The following is a 25673-nucleotide window of genomic DNA, read 5'->3' on the forward strand; positions in this document are numbered from 1 at the left end:
TTGTCCACGTTCTTGGGCCCTATCAGCTGAAGTTCATCCATCATCACAGGACCAGGCAGTGCTTTAGAACACATTCACAGACTGACTGCAAAAACTACAGAATCTAAATTGTGGTGGATGCAAGTGGTTTTATCCTTAACATGCTTTTGTTTCCTATGCTAGAACTTTTGTTAGGATCTTGACACTCATGAAGTGCTCCATTTCAAATGCCTTCTGATTGGTTTATTTAATTCGGAGTTAAAGACTTTTCCAGTCCAAGGAACAACTCAGCACAACCTTTGAAGCTGCTGCAGGAAAGTAAATCTGTTCTCATCTTGCCAGTGTTAGGTAATGGCTTCCTGGGGGAGACAACCAGCAATGCTATCTTAGCACAAAAATATCAATCTGCATTCTCAAAGAGTCCATTAGCCAGATTTAAGAGAGTTTTGCATCTAAATAAGGAAACTTTTTTATCCACTAGGGATCTTTCTAAGTTTTAGAAGAAAACATTCCCCATGCAAAATGAATTTCTCAGTGGGCTTGCTTCCTTGAGTGTTTATTTCTTAATGATTTGCTCTCAAGATCTAAGGGATATACAAGTGCCTGGACTTACATGCCCTATGTGTGCAGGATTGAAATTTCCCTGTGAGGATCTATGAGAGTTGGGATGTGCCTAGTAGAGTCACTATCCTTTTCCCCCTTTTTGAGAGTGGATGCCCAAGTTTGGTTAGTGTGGGTTACTATATCTACCATTCTACATGGTACCCAGCCATCTTTCCCTAACTTATACAAGTTAAATCTCTTGCATTTGGGGGCAAAGGCTGAGGAAGATGTACCTTGACTCTAATGCACATACACTGCTATGTACTTTAATCAATATTTACATGCCATGTAGTGCACACCCCAGTGAGTGGTAGAAACCCTGATTTGCAATCCTCAGTAACCAATCCCCTGTTTTGCCAGGTAAGGCTGGGAGAGTGTCTTCTCTGAACCCCTGCAGAGCCACTGCCAATCAGGGTCAAGAATACTGAGCTAAATAGACCAATGGTCTCACTCAATATAAGGCAGCTTCCTCCGTTCGTATGACAATGACATCCCTCCCACCCAGCCCCAGCAGCATCTCTTTATACAAAAGAAAAAAAACTGTTAAAAACGAGAGGGCACATAGGTCAGGTTACTGCTGAGAAAATTTATACAGCAAAGAGCAGATGGGCCGTTTTCATCATATGCGATGTGAAGTGTGTGTGGAGCTTCCGCATCATTCCTTGGTACGAGAATAGCAGAGTGACACGCAGGTCACATTTCCATTCGGGAAGTGTTAGAGGGTATGTGACAAGTGTAAAGAGGGAGGCATGTACCTTTTGGTGCCCAAGTGACAAGTGAGCGTGGGTGGTAGATTGCAGTTCAATTATAGGAACTGTGAAGTGCGGGGTGGTGTGGGCATGCATGCACATGGTCAGGGCTGGCCTTGCCATTAGGCAGGGTGAGGTGACTGCTTCAGGCAGCTGATTTTGAGTGTCATGAAGAGGCAGCAAACTTTTAATTGTTTAATTTATTATTATTAAATGTTTCAGCCAGGGAAAAGGAGAGGCGCTTGTGGGATTTTCTGGCATAAGTTTATCTGGCCTTCGATACCATGCATCTTGTGGGGGGGGGCATTTTCTGCTCTGGCTCAGGCAGCAGAATACCCTGGGCTGGCCAAGCTCAGAAGCAACATTATGAACAAATAACAACTCTACAAGCAGAGGCTAGTAGCAGCCCACTGAAAGGTGTCTCCTTCTCTTCCCCTGCTTCCTTGCAATCAAAACAACAGTAACAAACTCCTTTCCACCAAGCCCTTTCTTTCTCAGGTTCATTTCTTCTCCACTGCTCAACAAAGCCCCAGATCTGCTGATCTCTGGATATCTGCAAGATTGGTTTCTCACCAGTAATTATTACTCAGCACATTCCATTACCTAGTTGTGCATTTTGCAGCCGTTTGTGTGTTGGTGTTTAAATGAGAAACACAAAGTTTCAGGAAATTGCTCAGAGAGGCAACAACTGTTCATTACTGAAAGCGATATGAACGTCCTGAGCCTGAGGTGAATCAAAAGTGTAGCTTTAATGTTAAGAAATATGGTCGGGAAACAGGGGGTAAGCGAATGGCACAGGAACACAGCACACAGCCGCCCTGTCCCCATGTTTGATCTTTTCAAAGCTCCCTTTCTCCTTTTGTGAAGAACCACGCAAAGAACTTCGTGGGACATCAGCTACTAAGACGCGCTTAGCAAGGAGGGGGTGCTAATAAGTGGGTCACTGCAGTTTCTGCAGTTTCTGAGGTTTTAATGAGGTATGGATTCGTTGGGGATTCTTCAGTTACAGTTTTTTGGTGTATCAAAGTCTCCCCTCCCCCTTTTAGTTTAATTCTTTCCCTGCTCTGTTATGTTTTTAGTCGTGGTCTGCTTATTGTTGCATATATCTGCTCACTTACAGCACCTGTGATTTTAAAACTCTTAAATTCTTTAGACAGTGCAGTCACTGAACAATTAACAAAGCCCATCCTGGATCATACACTATTTTTTTTTTATTTAAGCAGAGATTCGTAGCTGGAAACACTTTTATTAGTGAGTGGCAGTGCTCACCTGACCTCCAGTCAGCCTTGTTATTGCTTAATGGGAGGCAGAGGGGGAGGACAAGGTGATGGTCAGATCATTGGGTAGCAAATGGTAGGAGCATTGGATTGACTCCACTAGTGCATTTGCACTAAACTTGCCACCGCCTTCCTCCTTCCCCTCCCAATACCAGTAAGCAGCAGCAATGCATTAACTCCAAAGAAGAATGCTCCAAGAGGGGTATTATGGCATGACTGCAATCAGGTGGTCAGGTGAGTCTGTTAGCCCCATCATGACATCCACAAGTAGGCAAAGGTAGATATCACTGAGTGATGCCAAAGATAAAGAAGCTATTGCATTGCGCTGGAAAGAACATTGCCAGCATCTCCTTAACCCATAGCTGTCAACGTTTCCCCCTTTTAAAGAGAAATTCCCTTATTCCGAATAGGATTCCTCACAAGAAAAGGGAAAAGTTGACAGCTATGCCTTAACTGCAACTCCCCCTGTAGCTGCCGAGGTCCTCTCACAAATTCCGCAAAAACAAATTAGAGATGAGCTTGCAGTATTGCCAAATCTGGGGGAGTTGTGTACAGATATTAACCAACTGAAAAACAACAAAGCCGGCGGACTGATGGGATACCTGCCAAAGTCTTCAAAGTGGGCGGAATTGAACTTATACAACAACTTCACAAGCTCATCGGGGGAAATCTGAGAGAGAGAGGAGATCCCAGCAGACTTTAGGGGTGCCAAAATTATGAATCTCTTTTTTAAAACGTGATAGAATGGATTGCAGAAACTATCGATGCATCTCTTTATTAACTGTGGCCAGCAAAATTCTTGCAAGGATCTTAGCAAACCGTCTCCTAACTATGTATATCTGAAGCTACCCTTCTTGAATCCCAAAATGGTTTTCAGCCTTCTAGGGGACACTGGACATGATTTTCACAGCTTCAAGAAAAATGTGAAAAGCAAAACCAACCCCTATGTATGACATTTATTGACCTGACTAAGGCCTTCAACACTGTAAATCATAAAGCCCTGTCACATAGCTGTCAACGTTTCCCTTTTTTAAAGGGAAATTCCCTTATTCCAAATAGGATTCCTTGCAAGAAAAGGGAAAAGTTGACAGCTATGCCCTGTGGACTGTCCTTCTGAAAATCGGCTGCCCAGATAAATTTGTGAACATCATTCAGCTCCTCCATGATACTATGACAGCAACAATCGCAGATAACAATGACTCCCAAAGTGAACCATGCACAGTTCAGGTGTTAAACAGGGTTGTGTTATCGCCCCAACTCTATTCATTATTTTCATTGCCATGATCCCACACATTGTCAAGGGGAAACTTCCCACTGAATTAGATATCATATATCGAACAGATGGGAAGCTCTTTCATCTGAGTAGGCTGAAAGCAAAGAGTGAGGTTACCATAACTTCCGTCATAGAGCTTCAGTATGCTGATGACAACGTAGTGTGTGCACACTCAGAGGATGACCTCCAAACCATCCTAAATATCTTTGCAGAAGCTTATGAAAAGCTTGGCCTTTTGCTCAACATCCAACAAGCAAGCACAAAACAACCCCTCTGCAGCACCACAAATCCAATTCAATGGTGTAACGTTGGAAAGTGTCAATCACTTCTCCTACCTGGGCAATTATCTTTCCACAAGGGCCAACACTGATGCCAAAATCCAGCATCACCTGAGCTCTGCGAGTACAGCTTTCTCCCAACTGAAGTGTAGAGTGTTTAAGGAGAGGACCGGGACATTCAAGGGAAACCAAAATGCTTGTTTACAAAGCTATTGTACTACCAACCTTACTGTACACTTGTGAAACATGGACCACTTATAAACACCATCTCCAACTCATCGAAAGATTCCATCAGTGGTGTCTCTGAAAAATTCTACATATCACTTGGGAAGACAGGCGAACTACTGCCAGTGTACTGGAAGAAGCAAAGATTACCAGTGTCGAAGCAATGATTCTTCAACATCAACTTCATTGGACTGGTCATGTTGTTCGGATGCCTGGTTATCATATTCCAAAGCAACTACTCTATTCCGAACTTAAACATGGAAAGCATAATGCTGGTGGTCAGCAAAAGAGGTTTAAAGACTCTCTCAAGGCAAATCTAAAAAAAGGTAGGATAAACACTGACAATTGGGAGACACTGGCCTGCAAGAGCTCCAGTTGGAGAACAGCCTTTACCATGGACTTTGTCATGGACTTTGAAGATGCTTGAACTCAGGATGAAAGGGAGAAATGAGCTAAGAGGAAGGCACATTTGGCAAACCCTCACCATGATCAACTCCTGCCCAGAAACCTATGTCCCCAATGTGGAAGGTCGTGTGGATCCAGAATTGGCCTCCACAGCCACTTATGGACTCACTGTTAAGACCGTGTTCATGGAAGACAAGCTTACTCAGCTATGAGTGATCGCCAAAGAAGAAATAAGGTTGTGCGGAACCCACCTCTGAAATACCTGCCCCCAAGGAAGCTTGCTTGCCGCCAGCTCAGTTGCCTTTGGGGCACAAAGCAAATACCTTTTTTAATTTTCCCAGGACTGTTGAAATTGCTTTTATCCTGCTGCTATCCTACTTTTTTATTGCTTTTGCAGTTTTAATTTGTTTCAAATTAGTTTCAACTATTTGCAGTTGTGCTAAAATGTGAGCCAGCCTGGGAATAGAAATACTGAAAGACAGGTTACAAATCTTTTAAATAAATTAGTCGACGATACAAGTCTACAATTTTCTCAGCGCCATCATTAGATTCAGCAATTTATTTTTGCTCTTTCATTGTTGTATATCTTTCTCCGACATTGAGCTTCAATTGCCCTGCTGTTAGTGCTGTTTGGTTAGAACTTTCCCCTTATCGGTTTCTAGATTTAAGACTTACATTGTTCTAATAGGAAATGGGTTTAAAACAAACAAACAAACAAAACTAAACCAAACCAAACCACTTTGGGAGTCATTATAACTGCCATTCACTCATTTAGGCTGCAATCCTATGCCTACTTCTTGACAGTAAACCCCTCTGAAACCAACAGAAGTTACTTCTGAGTAGCTATGCATGAGATTGCACTATTAGGACACAATCCTAACCTCCTCCCACTGCCACCAGGGCTTTGTGGAGTGGCGGGGCCACTGTGGCATCTGCAGGGCATCCATGGCAGAAGGTGAGGGAGGCAAAGTGACTGGGCCCAATCTGGGTTTCATCACTGGCACAGCTATCAGGCCTGAATCGGGTCCAATGACTTCACACAATGGCAGTAAGAATGGCTCAGGATCCAGCAGACCCCATGCCAGTTCAGCCATGTCACCCCTTCCCCACCTTCATCCGTCTCTATTTTGGGCAGCTGGCAGGGGGCTGCGCTAGGCCTTGTGTTGTCTCTGGCAGTCGCAAGGCCTGCAGCGGCCTTTCAGGGGCTGTGCTAGGTGATTTTGGATTGTGTCCAGCGGCCGCCAGGCCTGGCGTGACCTTCTCATGGCTGCTCAGCCTCACGTCATCTGGACAAGCAGCATCTCATGAGCAGAAGGCCAAAGACTGCAAAGGTAAGAGAGGGGAGGGGAGAGGGGGTGATCAGGCAGGTGAGGAAGGGGTCAGCAGCAGGGAGGGGGAGAATGACTGAGATGTGGGATGGAGGGGGTGTACCAATTTTTTCTCACAAAATGTTGGAGGGTATGTCATTTTCATTTTTAATTACCATTATTAAATATTTCAATACACCTTTTGTCTTTTACTGCACACACACTATTACGACTAGTTTTCTCTCCCCCCCCCCCAGCCCACCTACAAATATGTCCTCTTTTTGGATCTTTGAAATATGGCAACCCTATTTCTGGTAGTTATAAACTTCCGTCCCCAAAGGGGTGGGGGTCTTGCATTTTGCTTCTCACTATAGTCGTTGAATTTTTTATATTTGTTAAAGTATTCACAGAATATCTTCTGCAAATCATATCTTCACTACAGACTTAATAACTGGTCTTTAACTATGAAGTTAATTTCATCTAATGAAAGCCTGTGAATGTTAGTTCAGTTGTAGAGGTTGGAGGGAGAGGAATCTCTAAATACGAATTCTCAGCATTTTACCAAACTAGAATTCCCAGGGTTATTTGCTGGCCAGCTGAAAACAATTTGTTACATAACATGGATAGTATGACTTGCCGGTGCAATCTGATGAACCCAGAAATAAGCCCCTACTGAGTCCAATGGAACTTAACAGTGCAATCTTAATCATGCATACTCTGAAGTCCTATTTAATAGGGCTTACTGCCAGGTAATGTGGGTTAGGATCTCAGCCTTCCTTCCTAGTAAGTGTGCATAGGACTGCAGCTTCTGTGAATGCTTTTAAGAGGACCGTTGTCCAATGAGGATTTGCTTTCCCTTGACTCTGGAACTTTCACAAGCTCAAAAGTGACCCAGACTTTGGTGCAATTCTCTTCAGTCTCTCAAATAACTCTCCTAGCACAAAAGTTCATTACCTGAATGGTGATTCAACTTTCTTTGCAGGTAGCCGAATATGTAATAATGAATGCAAAAAAGGGAGTGTTTCATGCACTGAGTTTGTTTTCTTCCTGTGTAAAATTACTGCTCATCAGTTGTTTTTCTGCAAGAGCAGCTGTTGGCAGGGCAATAATAGTATCTTGCAGTGTGTTGGCATTTCATATCCCCTGTGTGGGTACAGGGAGGTTGCAGACCGCAGGTGGGATGTATTATCCCTCATTTGCTAATTTAAAAACCCCTGTCTATTGTACACTGTCTGGCTAGGTTGAAATGTCCAAGAGCAACACATATACACAAAAAAGGAAGCACTTACAGCTGTACATGGCAGAGAGATGGCATTTCCTTACAAACTCCCACTTGTCCTTTACATTCGCAGCATGCATCCTCTTATTAAATATGAATTGGCCTGACAGCTGCTCTTCCTTTTGATTCACAATCCTTGAAATAGCAAGGCTACTAGTCAAGGTTGCTGTCCTAAGAGCCTGAGCAACTTGTAGGAAAAGGCCCTCTGATCTACTTGCGCTGTAAATTCTTGAGGAAGCACCATCTGTCAAGCTAGGACAGACTGTTTGGTGGTTCAAGGGCTGTGAAGCAGGAAACATTGCCCAGTAAGGACTCTGCTCTGCCATCTCTCCCATCCTCCTTGGCTAAATGAATTGCAGATTTAGGACTCAGCTACATGTATGGAAGTGAGAGCTGGACCATAAAGAAAGCTGATTGCCAAAGAATCGATGCTTTTGAATTATGGTGCTGGAGGAGACTCGTGAGAATCCCATGGACTGCAAGAAGATCAAACCTATCCATTCTTAAGGAAATCAGCCCTGAGTGCTCACTGAAAGTACAGGTCGTGAAGCTGAGGCTCCAATACTTTGGCCACCTCATGAGAAGAGAAGACTCCCTGGAAAAGACCCTGATGTTGGGAAAGATGGAGGGTACTAGGAGAAGGGGATGACAGAAGACGAGATGGTTGGACAGTGTTGTCAAAGCTACCAGAATGAGTTTGACCAAACTGCAGGAGGCAGTGGAAGACAGGAGTGCCTGGAATGCTCTGGTCCATGTGGTCACAAAGAGTCGGACATGATTAAATGACTAAACAACAGCAACATTTGTAAAGAAAAAGCGTTGTACAGTCAAACCTCAGAAGTCGAACATAATCCGTTCCGGAAGACAGTTCAACTTCTGAAACGTTTGACAACCAGAAACTGAAAGCGGAAGTCTCAATACAATAGGGAAACTGAAAATGGAAGTCGCGTAGCATGTTTGGCTTCTGAAAATTGTTTGAAAACCACAACAGTTACTTCCGGGTTTTTGGCGTTCGGGAGCCGAAACGTTCCAAAACAGAGGCATTCGGGAACCGAGGTTTGACTGTATATATGTTATAACACTGTGACACCAGATGGCACCTGTCTTTCGCCAATGTGATTTCCCATAACAAAGTTTACAATGTGTTTAACTGAAAGATGTGTCTAGATCCAGCCTTAGTCTCAAAGCTCCCCAGTGCCATTCAAACCATGAGCACCTACTGGATGAATGTAGTTACTTGTTCAACCTCATAAATCTATAAGGGATGCATTGTGCACTGCTGTGAGTGGTAGAAGTCGTGCTGGACTGTAGCGTTGTCAAATTTTGGAAGACACATTTTCTGATTCTGTGCCAAGTGTTTGGAGTACTGCATGTATCAGACTATTGGGAAAAAGTTCCCCTTCTCATTTGCCTCTCATTTTTTACCATTTCCCCTCTGACTAATTTCCAGTTGTGTTAGTCTGGGTGACACAAGGAGAAAAAGAAAAGTTCAACAAGAAGGAAGCTGTCATGGCTTGAGTTAATGCAAGCATAAATTTCGACGTGTGAAATGATAACCTGCCATCCTATCTTATCTAGATTCCTTAGAACGAAGAATGCTAATAATAGCAATCTCAATTAGTACTATCTTGATGCCTAAGAATGGACAACTGAATGACAGCTGCAATCCTCTCTCTACAGCAGCCAATGTTAGCCCCCTGGCTACACAATTAAATATTTGCACATAGTTGCAATATACTGTATTAGCTTTCTGTGTGATGATAAGAGCCAAGATTTTGCAGTAGCTTCTTTTAAAAAAGCAACAAGTCGCTAAATGTATTTCCTAAAAATTAACTTTTTCGTTTGCTGGGCCAGCCAATCAAAGCATTGGACTACTCCTGTTCGATCACCAGGTTGGGGGAGGGGGTGGGAATTCAGTCTGGTTCATATTTTGGAGTAAGCCTGCCTAATCTGCACTTCCCAAAATAATATGTTGACTGAAACATAGTTATCCTTCATTTTTTCCCCTTCTGCATATTTTGTGCCACATCTTGTCAGTCAAATAATGCGCATCAAAATGTGTATGTTAAAAGTGTGAATAAAAAGACATAGTAGTGAAAATGCAAAAGTGCAGTATATTAGGAGAAATTGCTTGCAAAAAATGTGTACATTAAGGCAATGCTGCACACACACAAAATGTATTTTTTTTGAGAAATTCATATTAAAATGCTGACAACTTTTATTTTACTAATAAGAGGCAAATTCATTTCACACAAAAAGTTGCTTAATGATGTTCAGTGCCTTCAAACGCAGCTATGGAAGGGGACTGTTTTGAACATAGGAGTAGCAAGGGTGCTTAATCTTTCTGCTACCTGCTAGATTTTTTTTTTAAAAAAATTGTTTTTATTAAAGATTTTCTTCGTTTACAAAAGTACATGCATTGTCTCTTTTTCAGGTTGTAATTTCTGCTCCAAGATGACCCAAAAGTTTTTTTTTTTTCGGTATTCAAATTCCCCTTACAGGATTTCCAAGCAAACAGCACTTCTGGAATGGGGACAATTTCAAGCACAAAAACAGGAGGAGGGGAAAGGGTTATCCACCCCTCAGCTTCTCTAGTCAAAATAGCCCCCTCACACAAGTAGCAATATACTGACAAGGTGAAGAAAAGCAGCTGTGGGAGGGGGCTATTTCAAGCTGAGAAGCAACAGGGGGAAGAGGTGATTAACCCTTTGTCCTCCTACTGCTTTTTGTATTTGTCCCTAAGACCTAGAATTTCCATTCTGACAGTGTTCATTCACTTGCCGACCAGTTAAGAAAACAGGCACTGCCAAAATGCCCTTGGAAATTATTTGAAAAGTGCTGCTTCCCTGTCTAAGTTGGGTCAAATGTTCTCATCTCATGCCCCCTCCTGCTATTTCCCTTCCTAAGAAGCCAACGCGTCTCAGGGATGATGAGCTGGATTCTATTCAGCTCCCTTCATTGTCAGTGCAGCTGTTCAAAAGGCAGAATTATTGGTACAGATAATGGTGGATGAGTCAGTGAGAACCCAGCATGACTCTCTGTTCCTAGGCTCAGTTTGCCAAGTTAACAACAAGAGAAAATCTTTAAGCTGTGCCCTGGGACAACACCATACAGAAAAGGCCTATGAGTGTGAGACACAGCACAGGAGAGGCTTGCAATATAAAAGATAAAAACTGCATATTTGGATATCATCCATTCATGTACTTTTAAAAACGGAAAAGATGCACATCTTTATTTAATTGTTTTTAAATTAAATCCTCATCACAAGCCCTTTTCAAAGTGTTTTTAAAAAAAAGTTCAATGAATGTGCATTGGGGGGTGGGGGTGGGGAATGGGGCACCAGTTCCAGCATTATTTTTGGAATGCCGCTGTGATTTATCCTCATGACCCTGGCACTCGCTTTGCCATCTTTGAACTCTGAAGGAAGGACGTTGTTGGAAGTAGGTCTTGCTAAAATAAGCAAATGTGCACATAAATACATGGGGAAAGGCACAAGGCACCTGGATCTCATTTTTCTTTCTACAAAACACTTTATGGATCTACAGTTTCTGCGTGCATATTTTCCAGGTGCCATAAATTATCTTGGACACAAGCTGCAGAACATCTAGTAATTTGAGAATCCCTTTTAAGATTTTGGCCTACAATATGCTATTACCCTAATGAGTTCCTGGCTGAGCAGAAGTGGGAATATTTTCCAAAGCCAGATATCATATAGGGTTGACATTTGGCTTGTTTTAAGCAAAGCTGCCCAGCTTTTCTATCACCTGGCTAAGTTTTTATTTCCCAAGCTAATGTGATATCTAAATGAAAGTCAAACACATTCAGAGAAGCAGTGGGTGGTATCCAACTAAATTTTACTATGTGTAGACCCAGTAAAATTAATGGACCCAAGTTACTATGTTCATTATTTTCAATAGGTTTTCTCTGAGTTTTAATAGGTTTTCAATAGGTTTCAATAGGTTTCAAGAGGTTTTCTCTTTGGGTTAAACCAAAGCCACAATTCTAGGCTGGGAAGAGTCACTGTAACCTTAGAGGCAAGACTATGCTCATTCTATGATAAAAGAAGCAAACGAATGTAAATAATACTCTAAGAGAAACTGAATTATGAGACCTGTATCAATTAATATATTTATATCAAATAACTAGCTACTGATGAGCTAGGCATTGTCCAGAACTTTCTAATCCTTTTGTGGGTAGAAAGTTGATATTTTTTAGGATGCTACATTCTGTGCAATTTCTCTGTCTGCATAGTATAATCGCACATCGTGCACATTAGAGCTCTTTATACAGAAACCTTTCTCCTGCCCCCATTTTCTTTCTCACCTTCTACAGGGCAACCCTTCACATAAAACTGCCAGCACATTTGCAAAGCTAAGGAGGTTTCAAATAAGTATGGTTTCAAATTGTATGGGGAGGATCATGTGTGAGCATTGCATGGGGTTGGAATAGATGACCCTTGGCGTCCCTTCTAACTCTAAAATTCCATGATTTTACATTCATTCCATACTCTGTTGCTGCAAGCTCCTGCTTTGCATTATCATTCTGAGTCTTTTTTAAAAAGAAAGAGAAAACCCTGAAAGCATTCAAAGACAGCAGCAGAAATATTCCATCTGTTGGCACCTTTCACATTTTTCTTGTAAAAGCGCAGGTTTCTTAGAACTACAAATCAAACACTGGGGCCATCGAAAAAGGCTGACCTTAAAATGTAGCAATGATCAGAACGGCAATTCGATAAAGACAGAGCCTTACACCTGCACATTTGTTCTCTTTGCCTCTATGGCGCAGAGTACTAACAAAATCACCCTGAGCAGAGTGAACACAGTAAGACAGAAACAAAAGGATTCATGCTGAGCACATTGGGACAGATATTCCCAAGGGCTCATTCACACCATGCTAGGTTAATGAGGTGGCAGAATTTCAAAATACAACAGCATCTTAGATATGCATGGGAAACCCAGGGCTTGTTTATTTCTTGGGTGTCAGATTTTTAATGGCATTATGCTAGCTGTTTGGAAACTATTTTGTTGCATAAAAGGAAGACGTTCAGCTTTCTTGTTAACAAAAAGAGCAGAAGCCAACCCCAACCTCTCTCGCCACCAAAGGAACACAAGCGAATAGTAAAGAGAACCTGCACAAGCGATGCTGGCACAAAACCCCACATATACATTAAGTAAAATAGAAACATCGCCACCCGACTCCCCATCCACCATGGCCCCCTCCACCTCTTTCCCCCTTTTCTTCCTAATGTAACACGAATGTCTCAGCAAATGAAACTGACCTGTAGAAAATGTAACTTGAAAAAAGTGACATTACAAATACTTTTGTAAACCAAGAAATGTTTAAGAAAAAAAAGTTAAAACAAAACAAAACAAAAAGAGCAGAACACATTTACAATGGCATTTAGCATTCACAGAATGTTTTTTCCTAGGTGCTCAAAGTACTCACCATATATTGTCTCCGTAACCCTTTCGACACCCCTGCAAAATAGGCCAGTGTTATTATCCACCCCATATTGCAGAAAGAGTGGGTGGAAGGTTTGAGGCCAAAAGCTGTGCAATAAGTTCATGGCTGAGTTGAGAGTTTGGGCAAATCCTTGGGAGAACATAGCTTTGTGAGGCTGTGAAAACAGTAACAGGTGTGGGGGGGAGACCTGTTCCATTTTGCAGCCTGGGGCAAAATGAGAAGGTGTCCTCCCAGCACACCACCACCAAAGCCTCGCTTTCCAGGGTCAGCTCTGGAGAAGTGAGGAGAACCAGCCACAGTGACAAGATCTCCTCACTTCTTGAGCAATTGCAGTAGGGGTGGGTAGGGTGCGTGTGGAAGAATTGCATGCACAAGACCATAAGACCCTGCTAGATAAGGCCAATGGGCCATCTAGTCCACCATTCTGTTCTCATATAGCCAACCAGATGTTTGTGGGAAGCACACAAGTGAGCCCTGAGAGCTCTGCCCATATGTAACTCCCAGGAACTGCCTCTGAATACTGCATGTGACTAAATGGGCTAGGAGAGAAAGGGCAGAGCACTCCATCCTTCCTCTGCATGAAGTATAAACAGGGTCCCTACAGGACACTTTACTTGCTATTCGCTTGGTTTTGTGCATATATTACACTGGTCCTTAAAGACCTACATTGGCTCCCAGTATGTTTCCAAGCACAATTCAAAGTGTTGGTGCTGACCTTTAAAGCCCTAAACGGCCTCAGCCCAGTATACCAGAAGGAACGTCTCCACCCCCATCATTCAGCCTGGAGACTAAAGTCCAGCTCCGAGGGCCTTCTTGTGGTTCCCTCCCTGCGAGATGTGAGGTTACAGGGAACCAGGCAGAGAGCCTTCTCGGTTGTGGCACCCACCCTGTGGAACGCCCTCCCATCAAATGTCAAGGAAATAAACAACTAGTTGACATCTGAAGGCAGCCCTGTTTAGGGAAGCTTTTAATATTTGATGAATTATTATTTTTTAATATTTTGCTGGAAGCCACCTGTTGTTGTTGTTGTTGTTGTTGTTGTTAAAAGTTTATTCCCTCACCTGGGCAAGGACCTGTGGTATAGAGGTAAATTCTTACCCCAGAAGAAACCAATTGGGCTGCTAGAGGAGGAATAATGTCCTCCATCCTTCCTCTGGTATGTAGCTTCCAGCAAGCTAGTGATTTTATTTTTATTTTATGTTTTGCAGTCTAGTAACTTCTGTGGACTATTTACCAGGATACTTTAATAGCTACGAAGAAGGGAGGACCTTTGGCAGGTCTGATTTTCCCTGACATTGTACCATGATGGTAGAATTTTCACCTGTCTGGGGGCGGGGGGGGAGAGAATCCTCCTGCAAAACAGGGGCTCTGCGCCATATTCAGTCTGGCACCCCATTCTGACCTACCTAGATTGCAAAACTGGCACAAAGAAGACCAGGATGCATTTTACACTCCGATAATGGTGGAGCTACAAGCACAATGTAGATCAGGTTTAAATAATACAGACACCTCTGCCTTTGTCCCCTGGCAACCCTTCTAAACCTTCCTGCTGCTTAGTAGTAACACCTGCTGCCAGCAATAAGGCTGTTTTTGTTTGCTATATATAATGTTCTCCACAAAGCAGCACAGATGCATCAAGGGATGACAGGCAGATGCTTCTGGGCATAAGGAGCATCTTGTCCACAATTACGGGAAAGCGCAGAGGAAGTTACCATGGAAGTGGCAAGGTCAAGTAGGACCAGGAAGGTAGCAACTGCTAAGGAAAAAGTCCGAGGTGCATTATCTTAAAAGTGAGTCAGTCGGTGTATTTCATCAACTGCCCCTAGGATTGTTGGCTGCAACCTTGAATGAGCTCTTGCACCTTTAACTATTGCTTATAAGAGAGAAATTTGCAGTGTGCTGCCCCACAACCCCATGGAGAAGTGCAATGATAAAAGAATCCATACCTGATCCAAACTACAAGAAAGAAGATTCCACCTAAACATTAGGAAGAACTTCCTGACAGTAAGAGCTGTTCGACAGTGGAATTTGCTGCCAAGGAGTGTGGTGGAGTCTCCTTCTTTGGAGGTCTTTAAGCAGAGGCTTGACAACCATATGTCAGGCGTGCTCTGATGGTGTTTCCTGCTTGGCAGGGGGTTGGACTCGATGGCCCTTGTGGTCTCTTCCAACTCTATGATTCTATGATTATATGATGAGATTGTCTCTCTTTTACATAGTTCTTAAAGAAACAGGCTCCTCAGGATTATGAGCTGGCAACTTTTCTTAGCTCAGTAAATTATAAAAAGAGCTAAGAGATGATGGACCAAGCTGTCATCTGCACCCTGTTGAGCCACATCTACTCTTTTAACATTTTATTAGCAGCTACTTTCAGTTTACCCCTTGGACCCTACAATAAAATTATTATTATTTTTTCAATCAGAAGTAGAGTACAGGTGGGATGAGACAGTCATGGCATTGACACCTGAAAGTCTAGAGTTTGTAACGGACTTAAGATAGAGCATTTGATGTGTCAGACAGATTTAGATAAGACCCAGCTAGGTGCAAAAAGTATTTAACTTTGCACCTAGGATTTCTGGAGCAAAGAAACAATAATGGCTGTTCCCCACATTTCTTTGTTTCCCCCCAAAAATAAAATGTAGCAGTTACTCAGATCTTTCTCCAGGAATAAGAGGAACAAACAGATCCATTGTGAGGCAGTGGGAGGAAATAATGAAAAACTTGGCAGTCTTTGTATTTCCAAGATTAATATATTTATATAGATTAATTTTAGTTGGTGTCCTAGTTAAAAGAGTGAACAGTGGTGTGATCTAGTGTCAAGTTCTGTTAAGAAGAGTAAGGTACTGCAAATTCTCAATTTTCTCACCTATTGGCTGCTTTGGACAATATTTTCCCCATGCTCTACAACCATCTAGATCACATTCCTGTCTTCTTATCCATTGACAACAAGACCATCAACACTATTGATCACACAGAAAGTCATGGCTTTCTCTTTGACTTTCCTCCCCTCCTTTGTACCCTCCCCCTTTTGTCAATTATCAAATCATATTGCTCTCTATTACAAAAATACAGGCTTCCTCTTTGTCCCCTCAGATAAAACTCTGGTAAATGCCTTGATTGACTACTGCAATCTTATTGTCCCTGGTCTTCCAGTGTGTCAGTTTCATTCATGTGCATCCATTCCTCACATTACCAGTTTTGTACTTACACACCATAAGCGGTGATCTCTCTTTTGTTTGTTTCTTTTGGAATTTTAGACCTTGCTTTTTAATCAAATGATTTACCATGGCAGCTTGCAAGCAACAGATAATAATACAACACACACCCCCCCCCCCGAAATCACACACAGATAGACACACCTCTTAGTCTCCTGGCTATACAGTGTTCTAACAATAATTTCATAAATATATAGAATCGTAAATTCTATAAAGGTACCCTGAAAGTCATCTAGTCCATCCCTCTGCACTGCAGCAATAATTTGTATCATTCAAATAGACCATGGTATATGTAATACGTTAGCATCTAAACTATGAAAGAAGCAGCAGTCCTGACTTGGTGTTAGTCCCTTTGCTGTAGTACTAAACATGGAGACCTGACTTATTTCCATGCATTGTTGGGTATATGTGTTGAGCCTTGCAAAGGAACTATACAATAAACATTCTTATTTCTGTCACGCTTACAGTGCTCTTTACACATCAGCATCTTCATCTCTGCCTTGTCAAACATATGTGCACACATGTGCAAATGTGTCATATACCCATACAGAACATACGTACACACACACACACGCACACACACACACACACACAGTCCAAAATGGTGGCTTTACTTTCCTAGAATGTCTTAACTCCTCAAATAGCAAATATAATTTGCATTATGGCAGGGAAGTTAGCCAAAATCCAAGATGTTCGGCACTAATTAGCAAGATAATTCTGTAGACTGATTAATTGCTACAAAGTAGAGTGCTTTCATTGTACAAGCTTCATTAACTATGTCTGAACCAAGCTGATGAGCTGTGGTGCAATCTAATGGCTCTGAGTATTTATTCTTCCTGTCAAATCTTCCCTTCTCCCACCCCATATCTCACCCACACTGGGAATGCCGAAGCTCTGCAGCATGCACCGCAATCTGGAATGGCCATTCCATCTTACCAAGGTCCTCCTACACACCTCACCCAGAATAATCCAGTGGCCTATATCCCTTCAGCAACCATATGGGGGTGGGCAGCTGTCCTATATTTACACAAGACCATTTTCTATTTGAAGGGTTGTTTGGTCCAAGTCTAGTAAAAAGATGAAGGGCTCTAAGGAGGAGCTTGGAGGTTGCCCATCAACAGTTACCACCAGGGCAATAGACTCAGGAGACTCACAGGTCACCGTGTCAGTTTCCCCCACTACTGTGAGATGTATTGTAATTTTTATTTAAATTATAGTAATTTGCATCTATACATATACATTAGGACCTGCAAATGTCATTTTCTCCTCTTTTTGCTGATGCAGTTCATCTTTTCTTTGCTGAAGTACAAACAGCCACCTTACCGTGTGTGCAAATTATTCTTCTCAGCAGATAAAAATAATGTTGCATGCTAGAACCAGGAGGGACAGCACACCATTGAATGCCCAAACGCCTTGAGCTGGGAGGCATGGTGCAAAGTAGGAGGCACAGCTACCCTTTTGTATAGTACCAGTCCCAGGGACTAGTATTTTTAAACTCAAAGTATGGTCATCCCCTCTTGACTTCCCAGCTGGCACACCTGCTCCTTTAAAAGTTGCATAGAAGGAGATGTCGCAGTAAATGAGGTTTCATGCATTGTTGCCAGAAAAAAACATCCACATATGGTGACATTTACCACCCATCCCCACAATACCACTGGCACACAATGCCATACCAATAAAGAAAGAAGAATCAGTGTTTGGACTTGATATCCTGCCTTTCACTCCCCTTGAGGAGTCTCAAAGCGGCTAACAATCTCCTTTCCCTTCCTCCCCCACAACAAACACTCTGTGAGGTGAGTGAGGCTGAGAGACTTCAGAGAAGTGTGACTAGCCCAAGGTCACCCAGCAGCTGCATGTGGAGGAGCAGAGACGCAAACCCGGTTCCCCAGATTACGAGAAAACAAAGAAAGTGGCGCAACAAAGTAAGGCTTCCCCTGCTCAGCTGTCAAAAATGGTATCTGGTATCTTAAGGCGATTCGGGGAAAGCTGCAACTGTATGGCCATACTGCTGAAGGCTTGTTGGAGTCTTGTCCCTGTGTTACTTTTTATCATAGTGAAGTTATCACAAAATGGTTTAGCTTCCATCGCTTTCACCTGATGTCATGAGAAGACATCACTTGCTCTACTAGGAAAGTCTGCTAATGTTTGCCCATGGAATTGCAGCCGAAACAGAGTCACCAGGAAATAAGAGGGATGTCCATAGGCTATGGGGAAGCAGAAGATTTGCGCAACTATGAAAATACAACTATTTAGGAACCTCCCTTTAAAAAGAAAAACACCAATAAGACAGTATCAAGTAGCCTATAAATTAATAAATGATAACAATTAAGAATAATAAAATTGTTACCCATTTTTTTCTTTAAAAACACCCACTTAGAACTATATTTCTCCACATTTTAATGCACCATATTTCAGGGCTAATTCTGGACCTACTTTGAATTATTATTCTTTGAGTTGAGCAAATATCTACGTCATTTCCAACAGACACTCATAAGATTTATGGTCATTGTCATAAGTAAAATGGTTAATTACTGGATGATTTCATCCTCTCTTTTCACTTACGCTGAGTATACCAATCCAGCTTCTATGAAAAAAGCAATTTTCCCTGGGGCAAACAATTGTTTACATGGCAACATGCTTATGATAGCATCTTTGCAGCAATTGGCACTTGATTTGTTAATTCAACTATATTTAAGGCTGTAAATCCTATACCCTCTTACCCAGGAGTAAGCCGCACTGAACTTGGACTTACTTCTGAGTAGACATGTAATAATAATGAGCTCTAGGCATTTCCAAAAGGCAATCTATTGTAGAATAAGATTTGTGCTTCATTACAGCACTGACACAACTAGGCTGAAATATTTGACTCCTTAAATTTTTATGAGCTTTGCTTTTGCACAGGAAGCTACAGGGCTTTTAGCTAGTGTCTGTATTGCATTGTAGGAATAGAGGATCAAACACAAAAGACCGTTTCGAATGCTTAAACTCCTTTAAATCAGAAGCCTTCTTCTCTGTGCCCACAAGTGGATGAAGTGTTAATAGATGCTCTGAGCTGTCTGGATCATTCAGTTCTTATGAAACCTTGTGCACATTGGCTTGAAAGGAAATCCCTTTGCGTTCAATGGGATGTCCTCTCAAGAGAAGCGTGCAGAAAACCACAGCCCTCCGGTCGCCACCAAAACATCTCCAGTTCTTAAGCTTATGAGACATGCAGTGTGTGCAATCATGGCTGGGTAATCCCTGCAAACCAGTGATAAATTTGGAAAGCAAATGTTTTCAAATATTCCCCATCTGCCAGTCGCTGTTTTAAATATAACTGCAGGGAAACAGAGGCACTTTATAATTCATTTTAAACCCACCATTTCTGTCTCGTTTTGTTGTTATCTTAAAACTCGCAGGCTAGTAGCTAGAACATTTTCCAGTCATAATTTCCCGCAGATGCAACATGCCCAAGGCCCTCCCTATCTGTTATTGCTGATGATTGATAACGAAATAATCTATTTTTGATTGCATTTCAGAAGGACACTTAGTTTCAGATGAGCCAGTCAGAACCACCTTGCAGTATGGAAAAACACAGTGGCCAGGCTACATTGTTAAAGAGAAAGTGTATCAAACAAATAAAATTCCTTCCTTTTCTTGGGGAAAAGGTTTTTCCAAGTCTAGGTGATGGAGACTTCACCCCCCACATAAAAACAAACCAACCCACCCCTAAGTGTGTATATTAATATCATCTAGGCCAGTGGTTCCCAAATGGTGGTCCGCGGAACCCAGGGGGTCTGTGTAACCCACCCAGGGGGGTCTGTTTGTGCCACCATTAACACAACAAAAACTACCATAGAGATATCAATTTTTTTTTCAAAAGTAAGGGGACCATTGCTTTGTTTTTTGAAAAACAGGGGGTCCATGGTACTTCGCTAATTGGGAACCACTGATCCAGGCTTCCAAACTCATGCATTTTGGTATCTCACAGGCCACTGTTTTGAAGTGCATGCTTTCAGAACTGTCTTGCTATTACTTATCAGTAGTTTTCAGTTGCTTGGGCATATGTTTCTTTTAAATTTAAATTTTCTTTCAAATTTATTATGAATTACTTCAGGTGGTGGGTGTGGGTTTTTTTTTTTTTTACTGAAAGGTGTTATGCAAATGCTATAAATAAATTAATATTTATGTACCGCCATATCACAAAAATCTATCAAAGTGGTGTGTAACAGTAAAAACAAGATGAAACAATACATCGAAAGCATAAAAAGTTAAGAACAAAGATCACAAGAACCCAGAAGAAGAGGCCTTTGTTAGAGCTATACCGTCCAGGGGTCTGACTTTACAGAAGACACAGTCCTCTGTTTGGAGGGCTGTCTGACCCAAGACTGCTTTAAAGATTAAAAAACTACAAGATGGGAAGAGCGGAAGGGGCATTGAAGTTGCCCACCAATGCTTAGCACCCAGACGGGAAACTGAGCAGGCATACACTCACAGTCTTCCCCACTATGGTGAAATGTATTGCAATTCCATTTAAATTATAGCAATCCTTTCTAAATTTGCATCCATACATATAGATTGGTATATACAAATTTAATCGAAAGCACTGACATCTTTTGTCCCCACCCCCAAGTTTGCGCATTTCCTCTTTTTGGATGCTTAACCCCAGTTTAACCTTGATTCATTCCTTGGATTGTATCCCACGCGAATCAAACCCATTGAAATTAATGGGCGTAATTAATTTGGGTCAACTAATTTCAATGGGTCTACTCTGAGTAGGACTGAGCTGGAGGTAACCCTACCATCAGCTGCTTCTGCTGGCGATCAATTTGCTGGAAAAGTGTAGCAGCTGAGATGGGAACTCCTGAGGCAGCATGAGCTCTCTTTTGACAGCAACTTCCAGGAATGAGCAAACTTGAAAATACACCTTGCTTTTCACAGACTTGAAGTTGCATTGCATTAACTCTCCTTCATACTTTGCACATTGATCAGGCAAGATATTATTTGTTCCACTCAGAGTGTCTCCAGACCAACAATACCCTCCCCCCATACACAAAATGCCACTGATCACAGTGTGAGCACAGGGAGATCAGGCTCCATTTTCCATGAAATTACTTGTCCTTCATTAAGGCAATACTATTAGGTTGAAGTGGACTCTAGTCCACAAAACCTTATGCCAAAATAAACATTGTTAGTGGTGTTTGGATGCAGCAGTCAGTACGTTCCATCTTGCACACTTATTCACCAGCATAGCAAAACTTAGGATCTGGCCTTAATGCCTTAACAGCCACCCCTCCCTTGCCTCTTTTTATTAATATAGGAAAAACCAATGAAGAGGAGTTCCTTTTTTAAAAAATGGAGTTACAATTCTGGTTCAGACTGTGTTCTTTATATATATATATATATATATATATATATATGTATTTACAAACAATGAAATATTTTATATTAAAGACTTTTAAAAAAAAACCTGTTTAAATGTTTATTTAAAAATAGGAACGTTTGTATTTAAGCCCTGTTTAGGGAAGTTTTTAATATTTAATGCTGTATTGTTTTTAACACTCGATTGGGAGCCACCCAGAGTGGCTGGGGAAACTCAGCCAGATGGGCGGGGTATAAATAATAAATTATTCTTCTTATTATTATTAACATGCTGCAAGACTCTCCCTTCATTATGCTGCAACGGACTAATGGTGCTCTGGAAACTATTCCACGATTTCTCTAGGCAGAAATCTCACACTTCTTTTCTTCCTTGCCATTCTGCGGTCTCTTTCTCTTTCGACAGTGGACCCTTTAGTCAATGTGCAAAACATTCATTCGCCTGGACATTTTGTTAATTTTCCACTGCTAATTTCTTAAGTATAAACTGCACCAGGTTACTTCACGGCCTGTATAAGATCCTTCCCTTTTTACATCTTCCGTATAATTTATTGGTGAGATTAAGGGTTCACAGGTGAAATTTCAACTTTGGCAAGCTTGAAAACTAAGCTCACAATTCCAGCAGGAAGAAATACATACAAATTAGTTTTAGGATAGGAAGAGGACTGAAAAGTGAATGGAGCAGAAATATTACTGCAAGTACTGGTCTGCATGCAGTGCGCTCTTATTCCCATGCTAGAGTTGGGCAACTTACTGATCCACCACAATTTGCCGGAGATCATGGGATATCTTTGCAGAGGTGGAACAAGAGCCCAACTCTTTCTAATCTTGTTCTGAAATCATACCATGAAACAATTTTCTCTCTACTACATCCCTGGCTCTCCAAGACACACACATACACATTTCTCTGCAAAAGTGTAGCATGAAGGCTTTCAGCGCAGAAACTCGAGGGCTTTGTATTTGCCTTGCTCCTTGGGACTTGGCAAGTTTTTCAAACCAGACCTCTGAGCATACCAAGGGGAGGTGGAAGCAGGAAATTATGAAATCCAGAAAGCTTGAAACGGGAGGTGAAGCAACGGGTAAATCAAACATTCATAGTACTTCTCTACAAACCACTCTCCATTTACAACATAGGGAAAACATGTGCCATGCAGCTACTTACATCGTGGAAGATTGCTAGTCCCTTGCCATAGTTCTGCAGGCTGTCTTTGGCTTCAGGGCTGTAAGCGTGCTTGGCAGAGAGCAAGCACATTGTCAGCATCTCTGTACATGCCATCATCTTCTCGCTGAAGATTGCTGGGTTCTTTTTTCACAGATGCTGGGAGGCTGGTCCTTCAGTTACCCTAGCCTTCCCGGATTGCTTGGCACGCTGAATGCCCTGGTTTCAGTGACTGTCAGCGAACAAGCCTGCTCTGCAGTTGTTGGAAGCAGCAACTACTGTGCACTGAGAGATGCTCTTGCCAGCCACTCGGCAACATTCAGTGTAGGTGTATCTGTCTCAATGCCCTCCCCTTGGCTGCACCGATTGGTCAGGGCCTTTGAGTGGCAGGATTTGTTATTAGACTCTCGTCATCACCTCAGAGCGGCAAAGTCAGCAAGAGATTCCTCTTCAGAGAGGAGGACTGACTTCGAGGATTGCAGGCTGCACTTCTGTAAGCAGGAATGAGTGCAGATCCTTGATTCCTGGCAGTGCACTGGGTCACAGCAGTCAGTCTGAAGAGGATTGATTGATTGATTGATTGATTGATTGATTGAGGTGCAGGAAAGGAGTCAGAAAAGAACTGCTGAAGGAACTGGGTAGGGAAGAAGAATAAAGTGGTGTGTGTGTGTATTGACAGCTATGAGCATTTGGAAAGAATGTCAGAAGGAAGACCTAGGAGGCTGTTAGAATAACAAGTGCCCAAGCAGTTAGTTACATAGGAAGCTGTCTTCTACTGGGTCAGATTTTTAGTTCATCTAACTCAGTACTGTCTACACTGACTGGCAGTGGCACACAACTTTCCCTCCCTAGAACAATGAAGCAAATGGAGAGGAACTGGAGCTGGTCCAGTGTGACAGAGCTGGCATGAGGAATGATATCCCTTCCTGCAGAGATGGCTCTCCCCCAAAAAACTGCTGGGCCAGCCAGGCTGCAACCACTGACTACATTCACCTAAGCACCTATAAGCAGGTCTCGCTGAGTTCCACAGGCTTCAAAATGCAACCACTCTAGTTAGCTGTCCCTGCTTCACAGAAGCTGTAAAAAGGTTGGACCAGCCTGTGAGGCTGCAACCCAAAGCATCCTTTGTTTTGGAAAAGGGAAAGCATTTTGCCATGAACACAGTGGGATTTACTTCTGAGTAAACAGGCACAAGTCCACCTCAAGACTCAAAGGTGCTAGAATTTTCTCTGGGAGGGAGAGCAAACAAATGCTGTGAGAGTCATTAAGAAATTATTTCCCCACCTACCACAATTCTCAACCTTGACAGTTGGGGCCCCTAAAATGTTGTCACCCATGGTAGCCACCTAGTTCACCTGTGTGCCATAGCTCCCATGTGCTGTTGGCTGGAGACAGGATAGTACTTTATGTAGAAGTAGACTGCTGAGTCAAGACTGTAAAGAGCAACTTGCTCAGGTTCAGATCTTGAGCATAAATGCACTTTGATAAGCAATTCATTTTGCTCTGGTATTCTGTACAAAATGTTCTCAGAGAGTGAGCAAGCTCTTCATTTCCTAGTGTCTCACAGTAGAAGAAGAACCGTTCCTCAAAAAAGACAGCCAGGTTTTTAACAGAAATTATTGCCACAGCAGCATCAACAGGACAGCCATTTGTCAAAACAGATTGGAGCTATTCTTGAGGGTAAAGATAAAGGGACCCCTGACGATTAGGTCCAGTTGTGACCGACTCTGGGGTTGCGGCGCTCATCTCGCTTTATTGGCCGAGGGAGCCGGTGTACAGCTTCCGGGTCATGTGGCCAGCATGACTAAGCCACTTCTGGCAAACCAGAGCAGCACACAGAAACGCCTTTTACCTTCCCGCTGGAGCGGTACCTATTTATCTACTTGCACTTTGATGTGCTTTCAAACTGCTAGGTTGGCAGGAGCTGGGGCCGAGCAACGGGAGCTCACCCTGTCACGGGGATTCCTACTGCCAACCTTCTGATTGGCAAGTCCTAGGCTCTGTGGTTTAACCCACAGTGCCACCAGCATCCCTCTTGAGGGTAACCTTCCCCCCAAATTAGTCACTGCAGTTCCCAGAGTGATTAAATAGTCAGTTCCTCTTCCCAGGGAAGTGTTGCTCTGTGAAGGGAATAGGGGTTTCCTAACAACTCTCAGCCCCATTAACAAACAACAGTTCCCAGGATTCTTTGGTAGAAGACACGGCTGTTTAAAGTGGTATGGTACTGCTTTAAATGTATAGTGCAGATGGGACCTTTGTTACAACAACAAATTATTTATACCCTGCCCATCTGACTGGGTTCCACAGTGTGGGTGCCACTACCAAGAAGGCGCTCTGCCTGGTTCCCTGCAATTTCACTTCTCACTGTGAGGGAACTGCCATAAGGCCCTTGGTGCTGGATCTCAGTGTCTAGGCTGAACAATGGGGGAGGAGATGCTCCTTTAGGTATACAGGTCCAAAACCATTTAGGGCATTAAAGGTCAGTACCAAGATTTTGAATTGTGCTTGGAAATGTACTGGGAGCCAATGTAGATCTTTTAGGACTGGTGTTATATGGTCCTGGCAACCACTCCCAGTCATTAGTCTGGCAGCTGCATTCTGGATTAGTTGTAGTTTCTGAGTCACCTTCAAAGATAGCCCCACGTAGGGCGCATTGTAGTAGTCCAAGCGGGAGATAACCAAAGTACACAACAGCACACAACAAGTGAGCCAAGAATCATTTCTCCCTTTTTCCTGGGAGATTCCTCAACCTAGCATGTTAAATGGCTCCTTTTTACTCTAGATGAATTAAATTTGGAATGTTTCCAAAATCAGTACCAGAGAAGAGAATAACCACGAGGTCCTTCCAATGCACTTGGTAGCAGCAGGGGATCCTTTCACCATGTGTTCTGTCCTCTTGGAAAGGAAGTGGGGTGAAATCCATTTTAACTCTTGTTATCCAACACAAAAAGGAATAGCAAGACAAAAGCTGGAGTCTTTGACAAATTGTTTCTGTGTAGCACAGGGCCTTAACAAACACTTAACATTTTTCACACTTCTGTTTCCAGCTGTCCTTGCAATAACAGCCATATGGATTATTTACAGGAAACTATAGAGGCTGTTTCTC

General features: G+C 42.5%; 1 protein-coding gene across 1 annotated transcript in view; it reads right to left on the reverse strand.

Moving 5' to 3' along the window:
* Window positions 1–22877, reverse strand: part of NECAB3 (N-terminal EF-hand calcium binding protein 3) — an 82829-nt gene extending 59952 nt beyond the window's left edge. The window contains exon 1 of the mRNA XM_082226378.1: window positions 22571–22877. Coding sequence (XP_082082504.1) covers window positions 22571–22687 — 117 coding nt within the window. The 5' untranslated portion in view covers window positions 22688–22877. The remainder of the gene's footprint in view (window positions 1–22570) is intronic.
* Window positions 22878–25673: the final 2796 nt, after the last annotated feature.

This window comes from Podarcis vaucheri (assembly GCF_965113315.1).
Source record: "Podarcis vaucheri genome assembly, chromosome: 6".
Classification (NCBI taxonomy): domain Eukaryota; kingdom Metazoa; phylum Chordata; class Lepidosauria; order Squamata; family Lacertidae; genus Podarcis; species Podarcis vaucheri.